This window comes from Saccoglossus kowalevskii, chromosome 18, assembly GCF_978046115.1.
Source record: "Saccoglossus kowalevskii chromosome 18, keSacKowa6.1, whole genome shotgun sequence".
NCBI classification, from domain to species: Eukaryota; Metazoa; Hemichordata; class Enteropneusta; family Harrimaniidae; genus Saccoglossus; species Saccoglossus kowalevskii.
The window spans coordinates 23,245,207-23,261,314 of NC_140658.1; the positions used below are offsets into that span (position 1 = coordinate 23,245,207).

A 16,108-nucleotide genomic window follows, 5' to 3' on the forward strand; every position below is an offset into this window, starting at 1 on the left:
AGGCAAACTCCATTTGTACCAGTCTCCAAAAGTTTCAGACATTTTTCACGAGTTCACAGCAATCTCCGCAGATGGCAGACTTTTGCCAGAGTGCGTTAGACTCGGATTTTGAAGCGGGGTGCTAACGGAGTGTTAATTAAATCGGAACACGGGTAGAAGTGTAAATTTATACCTCCATGTTCAAGGTGACCGGGGTGTTTATTGATCGAGGTGTTAGACAATGTGTTATATACCACGGACCGGAAGGAGTGAAAAATGACGGGGATTTGCTGCTCGAACTCAAAACATCGACAGCTGTTCTAAGGAAATATTGGTCTGAAAAAAGACGAAAAAAAGCTGTTTTATTACGGAGAAAGGGCATTGGGCGATTACGTCATGTCCGTGCAAAAACAGTTTTTGATGACAATTATTCTGTATGATGTGTTAGGCTGGGTGTCATGTTGGTTTGTATATTTCTACGTTTGAAATAATGGGGGGGGGGACTTGAAAAGGATTTTCCAAGCTAAAATCAGAAAGACGATAATGCACACGGGAAAACATACTAATACATTAAAGAAAATATATATGTACAGGTATGACACCGCGAAAAATACGCTCTTCCAGCCACCCATCATGTTTTCAAATGATCTACCCTTCAACCTGGGAGAAGTAGAAAATTGGCCACGGCGTGACGTCGACCCTGTCACGCAGGGTTGCCTATCTGGGAGTCATTATTAGACTTCGCCACTTGGACGTTACACAGTACAATAACACATACCAATGTCGCGATAGCTTTAGAAAACAATTTAGTATAAAATACACGAAGGGTCGTGTCTTTGTTAGACTAGTAAAAACATAGGCCATTGTAAATGGTTTACACTGAGCCGGTGCGTGTACACTATCGAGGTGACTCTCAACAATTAGTCTGGGCGTGATTGATTGTTCGGTGGCGTGAATACCGAAAACTATGGTGGCCCATATAAGAATTCATACCCTAAGTGTTCGTTACCGCAACGTTTGGAAATAGCTAGTACATGTATATATGTCAACTAGCTCTTTTCCCATATTTCTTTTAAATATGTTGGTCTGTAGGCAACGTGAAATTATGTCCATTTGGCACATGTTATAGAAAAATAATTACATATATGCAAGATTTAGCTATGATATCGCTAATATTACGGTAATGTTCAGTATCGGTGTAGATTCTAATAGCGAAATTGACATATACTGTGAAGTAATTTATGTTCACATGTAATATATTTTTAGCTAAAGGAATGATTATGTGAAAATAAAATCAAGTGAAAATATCCTTTTTATATATTTTACAATCAGCTAATCAAAAATAACAAAACGCTAATTTTTTTTTTACACTGATTAATCAACGCGACGTTTGTTGCAAATCGAACAAAATAGTACAGTTTCAGACAATTCCATGCGATTTGATTGGTGGAATTACTGACAGTAAATTTGGAGTTGATGAATAACATCACATGTTTGATTAAGACTAAAAAACGGGTTTCTAATATTTGATTCACCCATCAAATAACGGTGTGTGATGCAATAAACATGGTATTTTATAACAGCATTGATATATTACACCCATAATATGAGGAGGGAAGTGAAAATTTTACTATTTCTTCATTTACAATGTACCTTATGAATAACTTAAGACCATGTCAAACGGAATTGATTGTTGGATTTAGTGGTACGTATCGGAAGTACACATCAGACCTATAGTAATATAGTAAAATTTACTTTCCAGTACGGGAATTCGTTGTACCAGATAATTATACCTCTGTCGTTCATACTTATTTATCCCTTGGTCACAATATTAATTATATTTTTGGTGATATTGGAATTATAGCGTCCCTGCTTTCTTCTATTGTGAGCAGTAATCGGAGTACTGCTGCCATGTATGATCACCGTCGCAGACTTGAACGTATACAAATTAAATTTAATTTAAACACTTTGAATCCCATAGACATGTTCTAGTATTCAAATATGTTAATAAAATTTACCACTCTTTATGTATTTTGAGAGAATTTCTATTTCAGATTTCCTGTGCGCGTTCACAGAAAGAACGTCTATTTTAAATCGGTCGGGGATTTCCCGTATCAGAAAACTCCCTTTCTTACCACGTGCAGTGTATCAAGTGCTTGTGGATATTTTAATGGCATTACTAATGGTTTCAGCAATTCCTTTCATTTTACCCTCTTTACTATTAAAACATATTGTTCAACTTATTTTATTATTATTTGTTTATCTTATAATCTTTTTGTATCTTTACGAATAAAATAAAATAAATTAAAATGCGGCATACGATTGATTTGTTTATTGTTTCTGAATATTATTTTATTTATGTGTACCTAGAAAATAAAATTTATTATTAAGCGATCACATCTGTAATATTAGGTATTTAGATAGCACATTCACTGTGACAACGAACTCAGTTCGCCAATTTACTAGTACGGGATAGTCTGCGTAAGTTCGATCCGAATTAAGCAGAGTACTTGTAAATGTGTGCGATCCAGTGAAATCCAGCATGTTATATTATAAGTTGTGTTGTTTCATTTTATAAACGAATGTGAAATATCGGTTACGCTTCAAATATAGTCTCGATGTTAAGTAAACTTGTTTGCTTTAATTACGTAACAAATCTGACTTCAAATTACTATGAATTATGAAAATGTTCAAAATGGTTTATAATAAATAAAATCGTATATTCTGTTCGCACCAACGGAACAGTAGTATAATTATGTACTTGTTCCGCTTTTGTGACTAATTATATCACTGCATTGAAAAAACTAAATGAATTTTTAATCCTTTTTGAATCCCTCTGAGATGACCTGACTCCTTTTGGAAATCGGTGAACTGAAGCTTTCCGGTGAACCGAATCCTTCTAGTGAGGGTAAATCATGATGAACTAAATCATTCTTAGGATAAATAAATATTCTTGTATGTGGACAACATAAAAACGAAACTCACTTACCCTAAAACGAACAGGAAGTGTGTGGTATTTACCAGTTATGTTTTTCCTAGAAAGGGTATTAAAGATAAATCTCAAAGGGCTTTCCAGTTTGTACGTATTCAAAGACGATCTTAGGGATAATTTGGAGTCTTTTACTTAATATATATGTACAAAGCAGTGAACTCGCCCGGAACCATAACGTTTTATTTTAATTATGCGCGTTCACGTTGTTGTAGGGACAGCTTAGTGACAACTTTTTCATTGGGTACGCAACTTTAGGAAATAACAACGGGCAAACACACTACTTTTCTTCTAGTAGCCGTGTACATATTAAAACAATTGCAACGTCATATGAACTCCCTAGCACGGCCCTAAGTCAAAAACGTTAGTCGGTGATGAAACTAGCACGAACGCTTAACACGGTCTGAGAAATAGTAATTACGTTCTGGATCTGACCCGCTTTTAACGACTCTGTCTAACGAAGTGTACGTGAACGGTTAGCTCATGGCAGGCTAAGCGCCGAAAACACCATTGTATGTCTATTTAGAAGAGTTTTTTTTTTATTCATCATAACTATTTTTTTCGGTATGCCATTTCCAACGCGATAATCAAAGCGCACATACATAGACATTATTTTCAGGGAAAAATGAACTCAAAGTGTGGCTCACTGTTACTAAGTATCTGCAATCTTACACTTTCTGAATCACCATTGTTATTGTTTTATATCAATATAATAGAACTACATTGTATATTTATATCACTAGAGGGCGGTTATTGCAAAGATACCAGTATCCTCGGGGCGGAGCTACGTCACCAGACGTTCCACGTTGCTCTGCGCGAGCTGCTGGGGAACGCCGGTCGAGGAGCCGGTGAAAATATCAAAATTTGAGAACAGTTCAAACTCAACTTTAAAGTAATCCCGAACCACCAAATTTATATATGTTGGACATGCAGGAGTAATCTTGTTACACTGTTCAGGGGAGTCTGAAAACCATCCCAAAGTACCGTTTTCTGAAAATTTTCAGCTTTTGTTTTCACCGTACGCGTGATGGTTGCCAGGCGGGGAAAATACCCGGATGTCCACCCCCTTTTTGATAAAAAATAACAGAGATTGGCTGCGTAGAGGTTCGTCGCAATTTAGAATTGGGTAAATTTCTCAACAATAATATTGTTGAATGGCCAGGCCTTAGTCTGTTCCAAGAGAAGTTTTTGTTCATCATTTAATCCACCCTAGACACGACACTACCGGTGTGTCCCTTCAACTGTGGTTTTTATGGAAAGAGTTAAAATCCCCCCACGCCTATTCTGAGTCCCTCACAATTCCCCCCAAATAATTCAATATGCCCCTCCAAATATAAGTAACCCAAAAGTTTGGAGTAAGGATGCGGGGGGGGGGGTATATTGCCTCCCGCACATTACATAACACGCGTGGCATATTGTCTGAATTGCTTACGTGATGTGTCAAACATATGGCTGGGTATGAGCAAACTTTTGAGACGGCGCTTGATGGACAAACAAATCCGTTTATAGATAAAGGGATTGTGGTTTAAAGTACAACAACGGGCGCCGAAATAAACTGAGTTTTCATGAACAGTTTCTTTCGAAGCCTGTTGTAATATTCGGGAATCACTGCATGGTATGATCTTAGACTACTAAACTGCCTTCATCCTCCGTCTTTTTCATCGTGTCACTGACTAAATGAAGAAATCGCACAAAAAAAAACAATTCGGCCACGTGCATATGAAAGAATGAATTAGAAAATACACTGCCAGTCACGCCCTCTGACGACAAAGCACTTCACCAACTTAAAGGAGTGAAAGGAAAGTGGTTGATATCGTCGTTGTATTCATCGCAAATACACCAATTTTGTTTTGATAGGTTTACTACACGAACAACTACACAACCAAACAAAGCTGTCACTGTGAGCGACATCGCGTTCAGCCTCGAGGGTTAGTTAACGCATGGAGGTAAAAAGAGATTACCTCCATGGTTAACGTTGATAGTCTGTAGCTCAGTTAATTGAACCCACAGTCACTACTCCTAGTAGAGTGACTGTGGTGAACCGCGGCCACCTGCATATTTAATAAACATATATAATATCCTTAAAGAAAGTGATTACCAAAACTTGAACAAAAAAGAACAATTTAAACTTATACTACAGTCACCAAATACAAACCATATTATCACTCTCTGCAAATATTTAGTTAAATATAAACACTAATTTTATTTTGTCATGTTCTTTTATATTTTATACATATTCTATGCTACATACAGTGATACTTACATATCACAGTATTTTAATATTTCTTATATTATTAATAATTGTCTGTAGTATTTTTGTCGTTCACTAATTTTGAATTCTTTTTAAATCAATTTTTACATTTCATGTACTTTTATTATTTACTTTATTAATCTGAAAACCTAAAAAGAAATGTTAACTCTTTCTTTACGGTATTAATAAAGCATTATTCTATTCTATTCTATTCTATTCTATTCTATTCTATTCTATTATATTCTATTCTATTCCATTATATTATATTATATTATATTATATTATATTATATTATATTATATTATATTATATTATATTATATTATATTATATTATATTATATTATATTATATTATATTATGACCTTGCGTGGCGTTTTAGACAGTGCAAATCGGCATTGTCAAACCGTCTATGTGGTCTGGAGTTTGTTGTAGTCATCTCATTTAAATATCAATACAACAAATGAATGAACCAGTTCCTACTGCATAGCACAGATCACGTGACCACACATCCAATTCTACGTGAATAAAGCTGAATGATTTGCTATTTGGTATCCAGCTACTCTGTATACGTTTTATTCACTTTCCGTTCCTCTCCATGTGTATATGCAGTCTCTCTATAGTCTATAGAGGAACTGTGGTTTTGTGCCACCCACCGCCGGCCCCACGCGAATAGTACAGAGTTGTGGACATTTGTAACTTCGGACTTCGATATTTGACGTTCAAATCTAATCACTGTAGAATAAAAATAATATTGACCTTTGATAACAAGCCAATCGCAATATCAACAATGGATACGAATTCTGAGAGAAACTGAACACGGATAAGTGAAATTGTTTACTTAATTTATAAATGAAAAAAGAAAAAGAAAAAAAAACTGAATTCTGCTATCGGATTTTACAGATGATGTATTATTAATAATTCCATCAACGCCACTTGGTTGGTATGACCCTTTTATTTAAACACTAAACATGCTGGGTCACCCGCCAGATTGCTATCGGTACATCACAAAACGGATTTATCATCATGGCTACCATAAGCATAACTCCGATTGTTGCGTTCTTGTTCCTGTGTTGTCATGAGCTAAATATCGTCAATGCAAGTAGTAATAAATACGGGTGAGTAATAAAAACTGTAAACTAAGTAATATTACATATAGCATCGTGACCGGACGTTCATTTCCCGATCTTTGGCGATGTCAACTTCGACAACCAAGCAGCTCGGGACTGTGTCCAAATCGAGCACGCTATCTATAGTTAGTGTATTTTCGTCCTACTACTGACAGTTCCATCTATTCGTCAGTCCGTTTTTCCTCCGAAAGAAGTTGAGAGAACCGACAAAAATCGTTTGAAATGTTCTTGTAAGAAAGTTTCTTTCATTGTCTGCCCGTATTATTATATATGCATATGCCATAAGTAAGTACATCATTCGTTAGACCATGGAACCCATGGTTAGACGTTGTATCTTAGTAACACGTGTCAAGATACAATGATGGCATGTTATCTTGTTAGCAGACACGTTTAAGTTCACGACTCGGTTTATTTTAATCTGTTTCGTTTGCACTAACAGCAAATAAATAGAGCAGCGAATGAATACATAAATAGCCATAATGTGACAATATTGTATCAGATCTAAAAATTGCGGCGGTGACAATTAATATTGATTCCCAGTACTCTTATCACATGATAAAACCAACAACTGTGGGGTCGCGATGGCGTAAACTTCTAAGGGACAGCTCAGTTTGTTTGACCGGAGTGGGCCGGCAAAATCTTCATCAGGCTGTACAATCGATAAGGCCCCACAGCCCAATCATGAATTTAGAAAAGGGAAACAATTAAATGACCCTCCTCAAATGAGCAAATATCTGGAATGCACGTATGTGGTCGAATGCCATCTTCACTGTGAATTACAGATTTGAATATAGGCGCCCACGAACCTGGGTCTCAACCTTAAATGAAGATTAGTTTGTTATGTATTTTATTTGCCCTTTTATTTTTCTGTTTTGTATGTGTTAAATAAAAAAAGAATTAGTTTATTAGCTTACTGTATTTTGGCGACATCAATACCAAATAACTCATGTACATTTGTTTGTAATGATAATGATATCACTTTTATTTAGTACCATGCGCTAGCATTTTTAGCAACTTGAAAATTAATAAGTGCAAAAAAAGTCGATCGCTATAAAATTCCCTGTTCAATATATATAAACTGCATTCACCTTCAATTAGTGACACGGTCTCTAGTCACGTGGTACATCTGATCACGGAACCCTAAGTTATCCATTTCCCTTTCTGTAGTGAACATCCAGGCAATGATTATCTGACGCCATATCGCCCTGGTAACCACGGGCCACGGCATTCACATCGATACATACGGGACTGCGTAGGACGTGAAGAGGGAGAATTAATTCACGAAGCTTACAACGTGCACGAACGGTCGACCGATGAACCGCTGATAGAAGCGCGCCATTTCATTTACGACATTGTGTCAGATTCGGGCGAGACACACACCATCCAGGGTCACCACACCACCGTAAACGATCCAATGAAATTGTCTGTTTTAGAACCATCAACCCCCGGAGGTTGCGACCGAAAAGACCTGGAAACGGTCGTGGAAACTGGTAAACAGAAACAGTGCATCATGGGATTGAATGCAGGCTTTTTCAACACGAGCGATGGTAGTTGCCTCGGCAACGTTATCAGCGACGGCCGATTGGTTGTAGATTCGGGAGGATTAATAAACGCCAATTTTGGTATTAAAGAGAATGGTCAGATGGTGTTTGGGTGAGTATTTTTGTTGCTACGGAAATTCTTCAATTGTTTGCAATTGTTTAGACAGTCGGTGAGACAAAAGAGCGGTATTAACGTAGCGGGAATGGTGTTATGACATTTTTGAATAAAGAATTCACTTTCAACTCATTCTAATCCTTCATTCACCACATCCCTTAAATTTGAATATAATAGCTTGTCGTTTGTTCACCTAAACGTCACGTGACAGAATAATTGCCAGACCTTGTCAAAATAACTATAAACACACGATTTCTGGAACACACTGCAGTATTTCCAGCTGAAGCTCACGGGATTCACGGTGTTACTATGTCCATGAAAGTTTTTCCTGACAAAGCATTGCATTTTAAAACCCAGATACATTCTCGTTAAACAGAATTAGTTATTTGTGGCTTCGGCAATATTTAAAGCGGGGGGGGGGGGGGGGTCGTCACCTGCGCACGCGCGGGAATTGAGTCCCAAGCGACGATAATAACTCACGCGAAAAACGCAAAGGATCATGGGTGTCATAGCGTGTCATTGTAAACAATGACACGCAATGGCCATCTGGCGCATGCGCAGGTGACGACTCCCCCGCTTTAACATAGTATATGTTTTTCAGTGGCCATATTTTTCAGATATAGTAGTTGCAGCAGTGCTTTCCAAGCACGCGATGTGGGGTTTAGGAGATTGTTGATTTTTTATAATTGAAATTTAACGACTGGTAAATGACATTACAGTACGAATTGCCTTTAATCAAAGATGGCGATGACCGAACATGATGGCGTTCTTTCCAAATAACCAACAGGTATTTCAGTCAAGAAGAAGTTACGAATCCGGAAGTACCGTTTATGCAGCTCGTAGCTGGCGTTATATGGATTCTTAAAGATGGTGAGGTGTTTATAAATACCAGTAAGGAGATAGAATGTGAAGATATGCAAGAAACAGGTATTTATATATATATATATTTTGACAAGTCCTATGCTAGAAAATTACAGTGCACTGTACACACGTTGTATATGTCGTATGGGGCTTATATCAACGCGCCACGAAGATTGTGACGCTATAAAACAATATTAGAATTTACCAAACGTGGTGTAATTTGATAAAAACTGTAAGACACCATGACTAACTTGACTAACAATATAGATGAGCTGATTCCAATGAATGAGTATAGCTGTCTTGAAATGGACAACATAATTTCAAGAGAACAGCTATTTGCATTAACATCAAATTCAAAACCCGAAACCACAATTATTGTTTCCTGTTTTACAATATCGCATTGCGACAATAAACGACACAATTTGGTGAATGAACAATTCCAAGCTGTAACACTGTAACATAACATATACCACATCATGCACGAGAGTATAATGTATTTGCAGGAGAAATGGATTATTTCGTTGACGTTTTGTCAGCTAGAGCTGCCGTTGGCCATGACAAGGAGGGAAGACTGATCATGGTACAAGTCGATGGAAAAACAGGAGACCATGGGTGAGTCACTGATACATCGCAAAGCGGAGCTTACAGCGTTCTATACCTAGTTCAGCTGCGTAAAGAAGTGCGGTAATCTGCCAGTGTGCGATATCCTGACAGGACTTTGGTGTGGTAGCCATGTAACTACACAACCCTATGCTAGCTAGCCCTGTTCTGTACTGCACTGTGCTGCAATCTACTGCGCTGCGCATGCGCTGCACTATACTACGATACATTGCGCTGCCCTTTGCTACGTTACACTACATCGCGTTGCGTTTTGCTGCATCGATAAATAAAGGCGCTAACCTAACATGACTTCAAATTAGCGAAATTGCCATGTCACTACACAGCTGTACTGCACTGTGCTGTACTGTACTGCATGCGCACCTGACAGCGCTGCACTGTGCAACGCCACATTGCGTTGCGCTACACTACACTGCTATACACGAACTGGGGTGTGTCCTGTAATATTTCCAACTGAAATGAAAAAACAAATGGCTACAAATTCCAATGATATCATGTTGTTCTATTTTAGTATCAGTCTTTGGGATTTTGCCGACTTTTTACTTGAGCTTGGTTTAGTGAATGCTATTAATTTGGACGGTGGGGGCAGTGCCACTACTGTTGTCAATGAAACTGTCACTGGCTACCCAACGGATTACTGGTACGTACGAGTATATAACATCTAAACAAGGCTATGGTTATTATTCAAAGTGAGAAAACATCACTACCGTCGTTATAATGTTGATGTAACTTGTGATTAACCAATACATATATCGTAATTTGATATCATCATATTTCTGAAATTAAAGCAGGAGGGTCATCACCAGCGCATGCGTCAGATGGCCATAGCGTGTCATTGTTTGCAAACATGCGTCTACCCATGAGCCTTTGCGTTTTTAGCGTGTGCTGTTATCGTCGCTTGGGACTCAATTCCCGCGCGTGCGCAGGTGACGCCCCTCCCGCTTTAACACATGTTCGTTTTTTTTAAAATAAGTGAAACGCGCAGTTACCAGAGCGTGTAATTTAGTAACAAAGGTCAGCACATTATTCCTCGTTTAATACTATTTGTTCCTAATCTATTTATAGTTACGAAGATTCGATATTTCGTTGCGCGAGAGAGCTTTCAACAATCCTGTGTGTGTACGACGACGAACTCAATCCTGTAAATGAGGGCGCTATCATCAATATCTCCAGAACTTCCGTATTTATGATGACCTTCTTGGCAGCCGTATCCATGGAGAATTAACATTGTAATACAAGCACCTTTCCTGGAAGTGGTGCCACCTAGCGACGAAGCGCCACGTAATGTTGGTTGTGTATACTTTCGTAATTTGGAATATATCAGTTATATCAGAAAAAATATTAATTGTTTGAATTAGTGGATTAATCCATATAAAAACAATATCAACAGGTTGCCTGGGTCGCTAGAGGGAACCACTTATGGGAATCAGTGTATTCGAATGTGATGTATATTTTAAGTTTACAACGCATGGAAAAGGGTATTAATTTCTTGGTTTGACCAACATGAATATATCCAATGTAAATTTTGTTGCATGTGAAATTAAGTGAATAAACTATTAATAAAGGATCCCAACTGTTTCCAGAAAAGAAAAAAATAGTGTAACCGTGCTTAGATAAGGAAATAATACTGTTCATCAAAAGTCTAAAATAATGAATCAGTTATTTCGTTGTCGTGGAAAGTTAAATTCAAATATAGATCTGTTCTACGCAGCAAAATTATCGCTATGATCACCACCGTGAACACGTGGTCCAGTTGCTATAGAATAACACACAATGCTGACCCTTTACACAGTAGGTAATTTAATATAAGCCACTAAACAGTCTGCTGCCAGGCTACAAACAGTTCACAGTTAAGGTCAGATACTGCTGAAACATGGACGAAGTACGTGTGCCCGCGACAAAGGTGATGTTATGGACCATATTGCGAAGCACATCAACGGTTTTCACAAAGTCTATCAGCTCTTTAGACCGAGTGAAGATATTCTTCGAACCTTTCTCCAATGCCTACTATTTCGGCGAGGAGAGACAAAGCCGTCGATACAACGACAAACCGCCGATACGAGGTCTTACGTTCAAAAGTATGCAGTCAAAACTAGCCGGTACATTTACGGGATACAACGCAGTGTTTAGCAAAGAGATGGCATACTCTCTAAAGAACAGATTCGACGTGATTCCCCCCGGGATACAGACACTCATTTTTAATCCGCAACCCAAGTAAATCAGTCAAGTCGCTTTATAAGTTGATTTCAGCAGGCTCGATTCCAGAGTGGTCAACGTTCCTCGCCGAAGAAGTTGGTTTCCGTGAGCTGTGGGAGTTGTACGTGTACATACAGAAAAACCATAGTCATAACCATAAACCCGTAGTTGTGGTTGATTCGGACGATTTACTGAATAATCCTAAGGCTATGATGAAAGTATACTGTAACGAGATGGGTCTTGTATACACTGATGAGATGTTGAATTGGGATGCACGCCCAGCTGAGTATTGTGAAGCATGGGAAGACGGCTGGTTTAATACAGTGGTTGCTAGTACTGGGTTTGTGAGGCCTCACTCCGAGAACACATCACAAATGCAATTGCCCGAGGATGTACAAAGAGCACTAGCAGACGCACAGGTTTATTATGAAAAACTGTATTCTTGTCGTTTGAAGGTTTGAAATTCCACAGATTTGATATAACAATGAAAATCATAGAAACTAGAAAATTGATAAGTGTCGAGCTGCTATTCTGTGCTAATCGTGTCAGGTTTATTACAGTCATTTGTGCGGTTGTGTTCAGATTTTAGTCATAAATGGCATAGTTAATTCTTGGGGGGGGGGATAAATCAGAAAATCCGTTCCAAATCAACTAACATTGTTTCTATCAAATCATAACTTGAAAAAAAACATAAATCTTCGGGTAATTCCTCATAATGACGTATGCAGCACATAAGCCTTTGGAATTTGTAGCTATGTAGCATTCGTTTCACTCTCTTCCCCATGATAGCCCTAAACATATTGGTATACACCTAGTCGTTATCTGAAAAACCTTTGTCAGTTTGGCGAATATTTAACGGTAATAGTAGTATCAAGCACAGTTAGGACTTGATCATTAAAAGTTAGGGCGAGGATTAATCCAAAGAAAAAAATACGTAAGAAAATGTTTTGGAACAACGCATTTAATAAAGACAATACAATTGTCTATATTCACAGACCTGCGTCCCTAATCTCTATCAGAACCATGTACATGAGGTTTTCTCACGATGTTAAGCAATGAATTGTTAACAGCAGGCATATTATGAACGTATATTCTACGGAATGGTATATGTTGTTGCATTTCCAAGGTTATTTATCTTTGAGAGTCGTAACCTAGAAACTACGTAATCAGTCAATGGTTTGCAGTTACGCGTATTGGTTGGTAACCTACAACACATGCCTAGATATTTAACAGAGTTGTTTGCAATTGTAAATGGAGTTGGAAGCTGAAAGCTGGTATTTGGTTGTTCCCATACTTTTTAACTGATTATTGAGCACACGGTGGTGAGCATGATTAGACCGCGATATGATTATAATCTGATAGCCGTGTCTCGTGATGCTTCCCAAGGTCTATTCCCCCGTTTCCTGTGGATACACTAGTACTGGGCAGACATCAGACACTCCGTTAATACCTGGAAAGCAATCTCACATTCTGTATCCCAGTTAAACATTCTATTTTTCTCCATTAATCTATGCAAAGGTACTGCTATCTTGGCAAATCCTTTTACGTACCGGCGATAATAGGACACTGTCCCCAAGAAACTTCTTACATCCTTCACACTTGTTGGCGTTGGCCACTCTTTTATGGCCCTGACTTTGTCTGGATCCGTGGCTACCCCATCTTTCGACACTATATGACCCAAATACATTACACTGGTTCTGAATAGGTCACATTTCTTTGGCTTGAGTTTTAGTCCGGCTGCCCGCAATCTGCCTAACACTATTTCCAGACGCTCCAACTCCTCATCAACATCTCTGCCATATACAATTATATCGTCTAAATATAACAGGAGTATTTCCCACTGCAATCCAGCCATTATTCGCTCCATAAGCCGCTCAAACGTAGAGGGCGCATTGCAAAGGCCGAAGGGCATCACTTTCCAACTATACAGACCACTACGGGTCACAAAAGCAGCTTTCTGTTGTGCCTCTTCATCTAACTGGACTTGCCAATAACCGCTAGCCAAATCTAAGGTAGAAAACCAGCAAGCGCCTGACAGACTGTCCAGAGAGTCATCTATTCTGGGAATTGGATACGCATCTTTAATTGTCACATCATTCAGCTTCCTGTAGTCAACACAAAACCTTGTCCCACCATCTTTTTTCTTTACTAACACAATTGGTGAAGCCCAGGGACTACAACTTGGTTCAATAATACCGGCTTTCAGCATCTTTTCCACCTGCTTCCCCGCTTCCTCTCTCTGCCAAATTGGTAGTCTTCTTGAGGGTTGCCTAATAGGAGCTGCCTCACCTGTATTAATGGAGTGTTTAACCAGATGGGTACACCCCATATCATCATCACCCCTGGAAAATACATCTGCATACTTCATCAGCAATGCCGCTACCTTTTCTGCTTCACCGTCCTCCAGCTCTGCTGTACTCCGCCTCCATATATCATGCAAATATCCTGGCAGTTGCTTTTCTTTCAGTGGTACCTCATTTTCTTTATCCCTCTCTGCTGTAACCACACCTTCCCCCTCTGATAGCGGCTCCAACATCCCCACCGCAGTGCCTTGTTTTACATGTATCGGGTGTGGGGTTACATTCAACAACCGTACTGGTATTACCCCATTACAATCTGATACTAACGCTCTTGCCACCATTATTCCTCTTTCCGCAATCGGGTTTCTATCTGTTGGTATCACCATTCCCTGCCGAGAGCCTGGGATCTTTCTGTTAGCATCACATCGTACTAACATTTCACTGCCAGGAGGAATATCAACTGCTTTTCTCAGCACCACTCTGGCACAAAGAGTACGGGCCTTCCAGTCATAACATGGGACTATTTCATCAAGAAATTTCAGCTGTAGATTCTTTATGTCCACTACACAGCCTAAGGTAATCAGCAATTCCATCCCCAATATTGCATCAGTCTCCATATCCACTACAATCACATCGGCTGTGGTTTTGTATTTACTTATGCGTACCTCCATATTAGCTCCACCATGCTGTTTCATCAAGGTACCGTCTGCTTGCCGGATCCGAGTCGTCATGGCTTCCAATGCAGGTCTCTGCATCTCAGGTATACGCTCATAATGTTTTCTTGACAACAGGGTTCCTGATGCCCCTGTATCTATTAAAAAATATCCCTGTAATCCACCTATTCTGCCTGCCACAAATATACCGCTTGTTGCCCTTGTATAGTCATGTACGGTAGGCAGGGGTCTACTTTCCTTTCCTGGGGGGTCCCTGTATCTGGTTCCTCTAGTTTCTTTTCCCCTTGCTGTGTACCCTGCCCCTCCTTCTCTGCACCATTTTTACTGCTTATTGGGGTTGCCTGGGCCTGTCTGCATTTCCGACCCAGCCCTGGTCCCTGGGGTTAGTTTTGATGCGTTTCCAGCGTATCTGCTTGGTGGGGTGGTACAGTTTCTCTTTATATGCCTCCGTCCACCACATCTGTAACACTCAATTCTTATCAGGCGCCACCTTCTTGGTCTTTTATCTTTCCCTCCACCGAATGATTGCTCTCCTATCTGGGTTGGTTGGAATTTTCCGACCCCCATTTCTTTTATTCCTTCATTTAGTTCTACCATCTCCGAGTCACCTTCAGCATTCAGCACCCTGCCAAATTTGGGGCACCGCTCAGCCAATCTCCTTTTCTCTGACATCACGTGTGATTCAGTCTCCAATGCAGCCTGTATCGCCTGGTCAAATGTTTTTGGATTTGCTCTGAATATACCGTCTCTTATTTCCTTTTCAGGGATGGCATTCTTAAAATACTGCCTGCCTAGCCTTTCTTGGGAAGCAGGATCCATACCTGGGTAGGCCATCTCTGTTAATTCCTGTATAGCTTCACCCAATTCTTGCAAACTTTCATCTTTCTTGCGCTGTCTAATCCGCAATTCTGCCGCATATGTATCTGCTTGCCCACCGGGACCAAATCTCCTGTCCAGTCTGGTGACTAACTCCTGGTACGGTATTTCTCCACCATCTGCTTCTTGGGTCAGCACTTTCTGCGCCAAACCGGACAAACTCACTGCTAAATACCTCGACTTGTGTACCATATCGCAATTATTTACAATTGCACTTTGCTCAAAATAGGCTTTGTAATCTCTCCATGGCGTTTTCCCATTAAATTTTTCTGGAATTATGTTAGGCTTTGTCACAGCATACATGCCCCTCTGACGGAAAGCCTCCTCTCCTTTCAGTGCTTTTTCTCTGCACAACTTTGGTCTAACTACCAGCTCTGGATCCTCTTTTACCTCCTCAAATAAATCTGAGGTGGGGTTTGTCAGCCATCTGCCAGTTGATTGTGCCCGGGGGTACCCAAGCCATAAGTCATCTGCTCTGTCAGCTGGTCTCCCTCTCAATGCTGATCGGTACCGTGGTGTGGCTGTATCCAGCCTCCATTGTATATCTGTTTTCTCTGCTACTGCTGATTCACTCCGCTTT

At 39.5% G+C, this 16,108-nt stretch overlaps 2 protein-coding genes across 2 annotated transcripts; both read left to right on the forward strand.

Annotated features, from left to right (window-relative positions):
* Positions 1-6,243: 6,243 nt before the first annotated feature.
* Positions 6,244-10,707, forward strand: LOC100375501 (N-acetylglucosamine-1-phosphodiester alpha-N-acetylglucosaminidase-like). Its single transcript, XM_002730607.2, has 6 exons — positions 6,244-6,335; positions 7,515-8,000; positions 8,791-8,930; positions 9,368-9,476; positions 9,994-10,122; positions 10,548-10,707. Exons 1-6 carry the CDS (start codon positions 6,244-6,246, stop codon positions 10,705-10,707), a joined length of 1,116 nt encoding a protein of 371 aa, XP_002730653.1.
* Positions 10,708-11,355: 648 nt separating this feature from the next.
* Positions 11,356-12,139, forward strand: LOC144347232 (uncharacterized). The gene is made up of 2 exons (XM_085493007.1): positions 11,356-11,560; positions 11,736-12,139. The coding sequence occupies exons 1-2, from the start codon at positions 11,356-11,358 to the stop codon at positions 12,137-12,139; spliced, it is 609 nt and encodes a 202-aa protein (XP_085349133.1).
* The last annotated feature ends 3,969 nt before the right edge of the window (positions 12,140-16,108 follow it).

Excerpts from the sequence above, each read along its gene's own strand:
- LOC100375501 (XM_002730607.2), top strand. The coding sequence starts at position 6,244 with ATGGCTACCATAAGCATAACTCCGATTGTTGCGTTCTTGTTCCTGTGT. Across the intron at positions 8,931-9,367 it reads TGAAGATATGCAAGAAACAG|GAGAAATGGATTATTTCGTT; the intron begins GTATTTATATAT and ends ATGTATTTGCAG. Across the intron at positions 9,477-9,993 it reads GGAAAAACAGGAGACCATGG|TATCAGTCTTTGGGATTTTG; the intron begins GTGAGTCACTGA and ends GTTCTATTTTAG.
- LOC144347232 (XM_085493007.1), top strand. The coding sequence starts at position 11,356 with ATGGACGAAGTACGTGTGCCCGCGACAAAGGTGATGTTATGGACCATA. Across the intron at positions 11,561-11,735 it reads ACGAGGTCTTACGTTCAAAA|GCTCGATTCCAGAGTGGTCA; the intron begins GTATGCAGTCAA and ends TGATTTCAGCAG.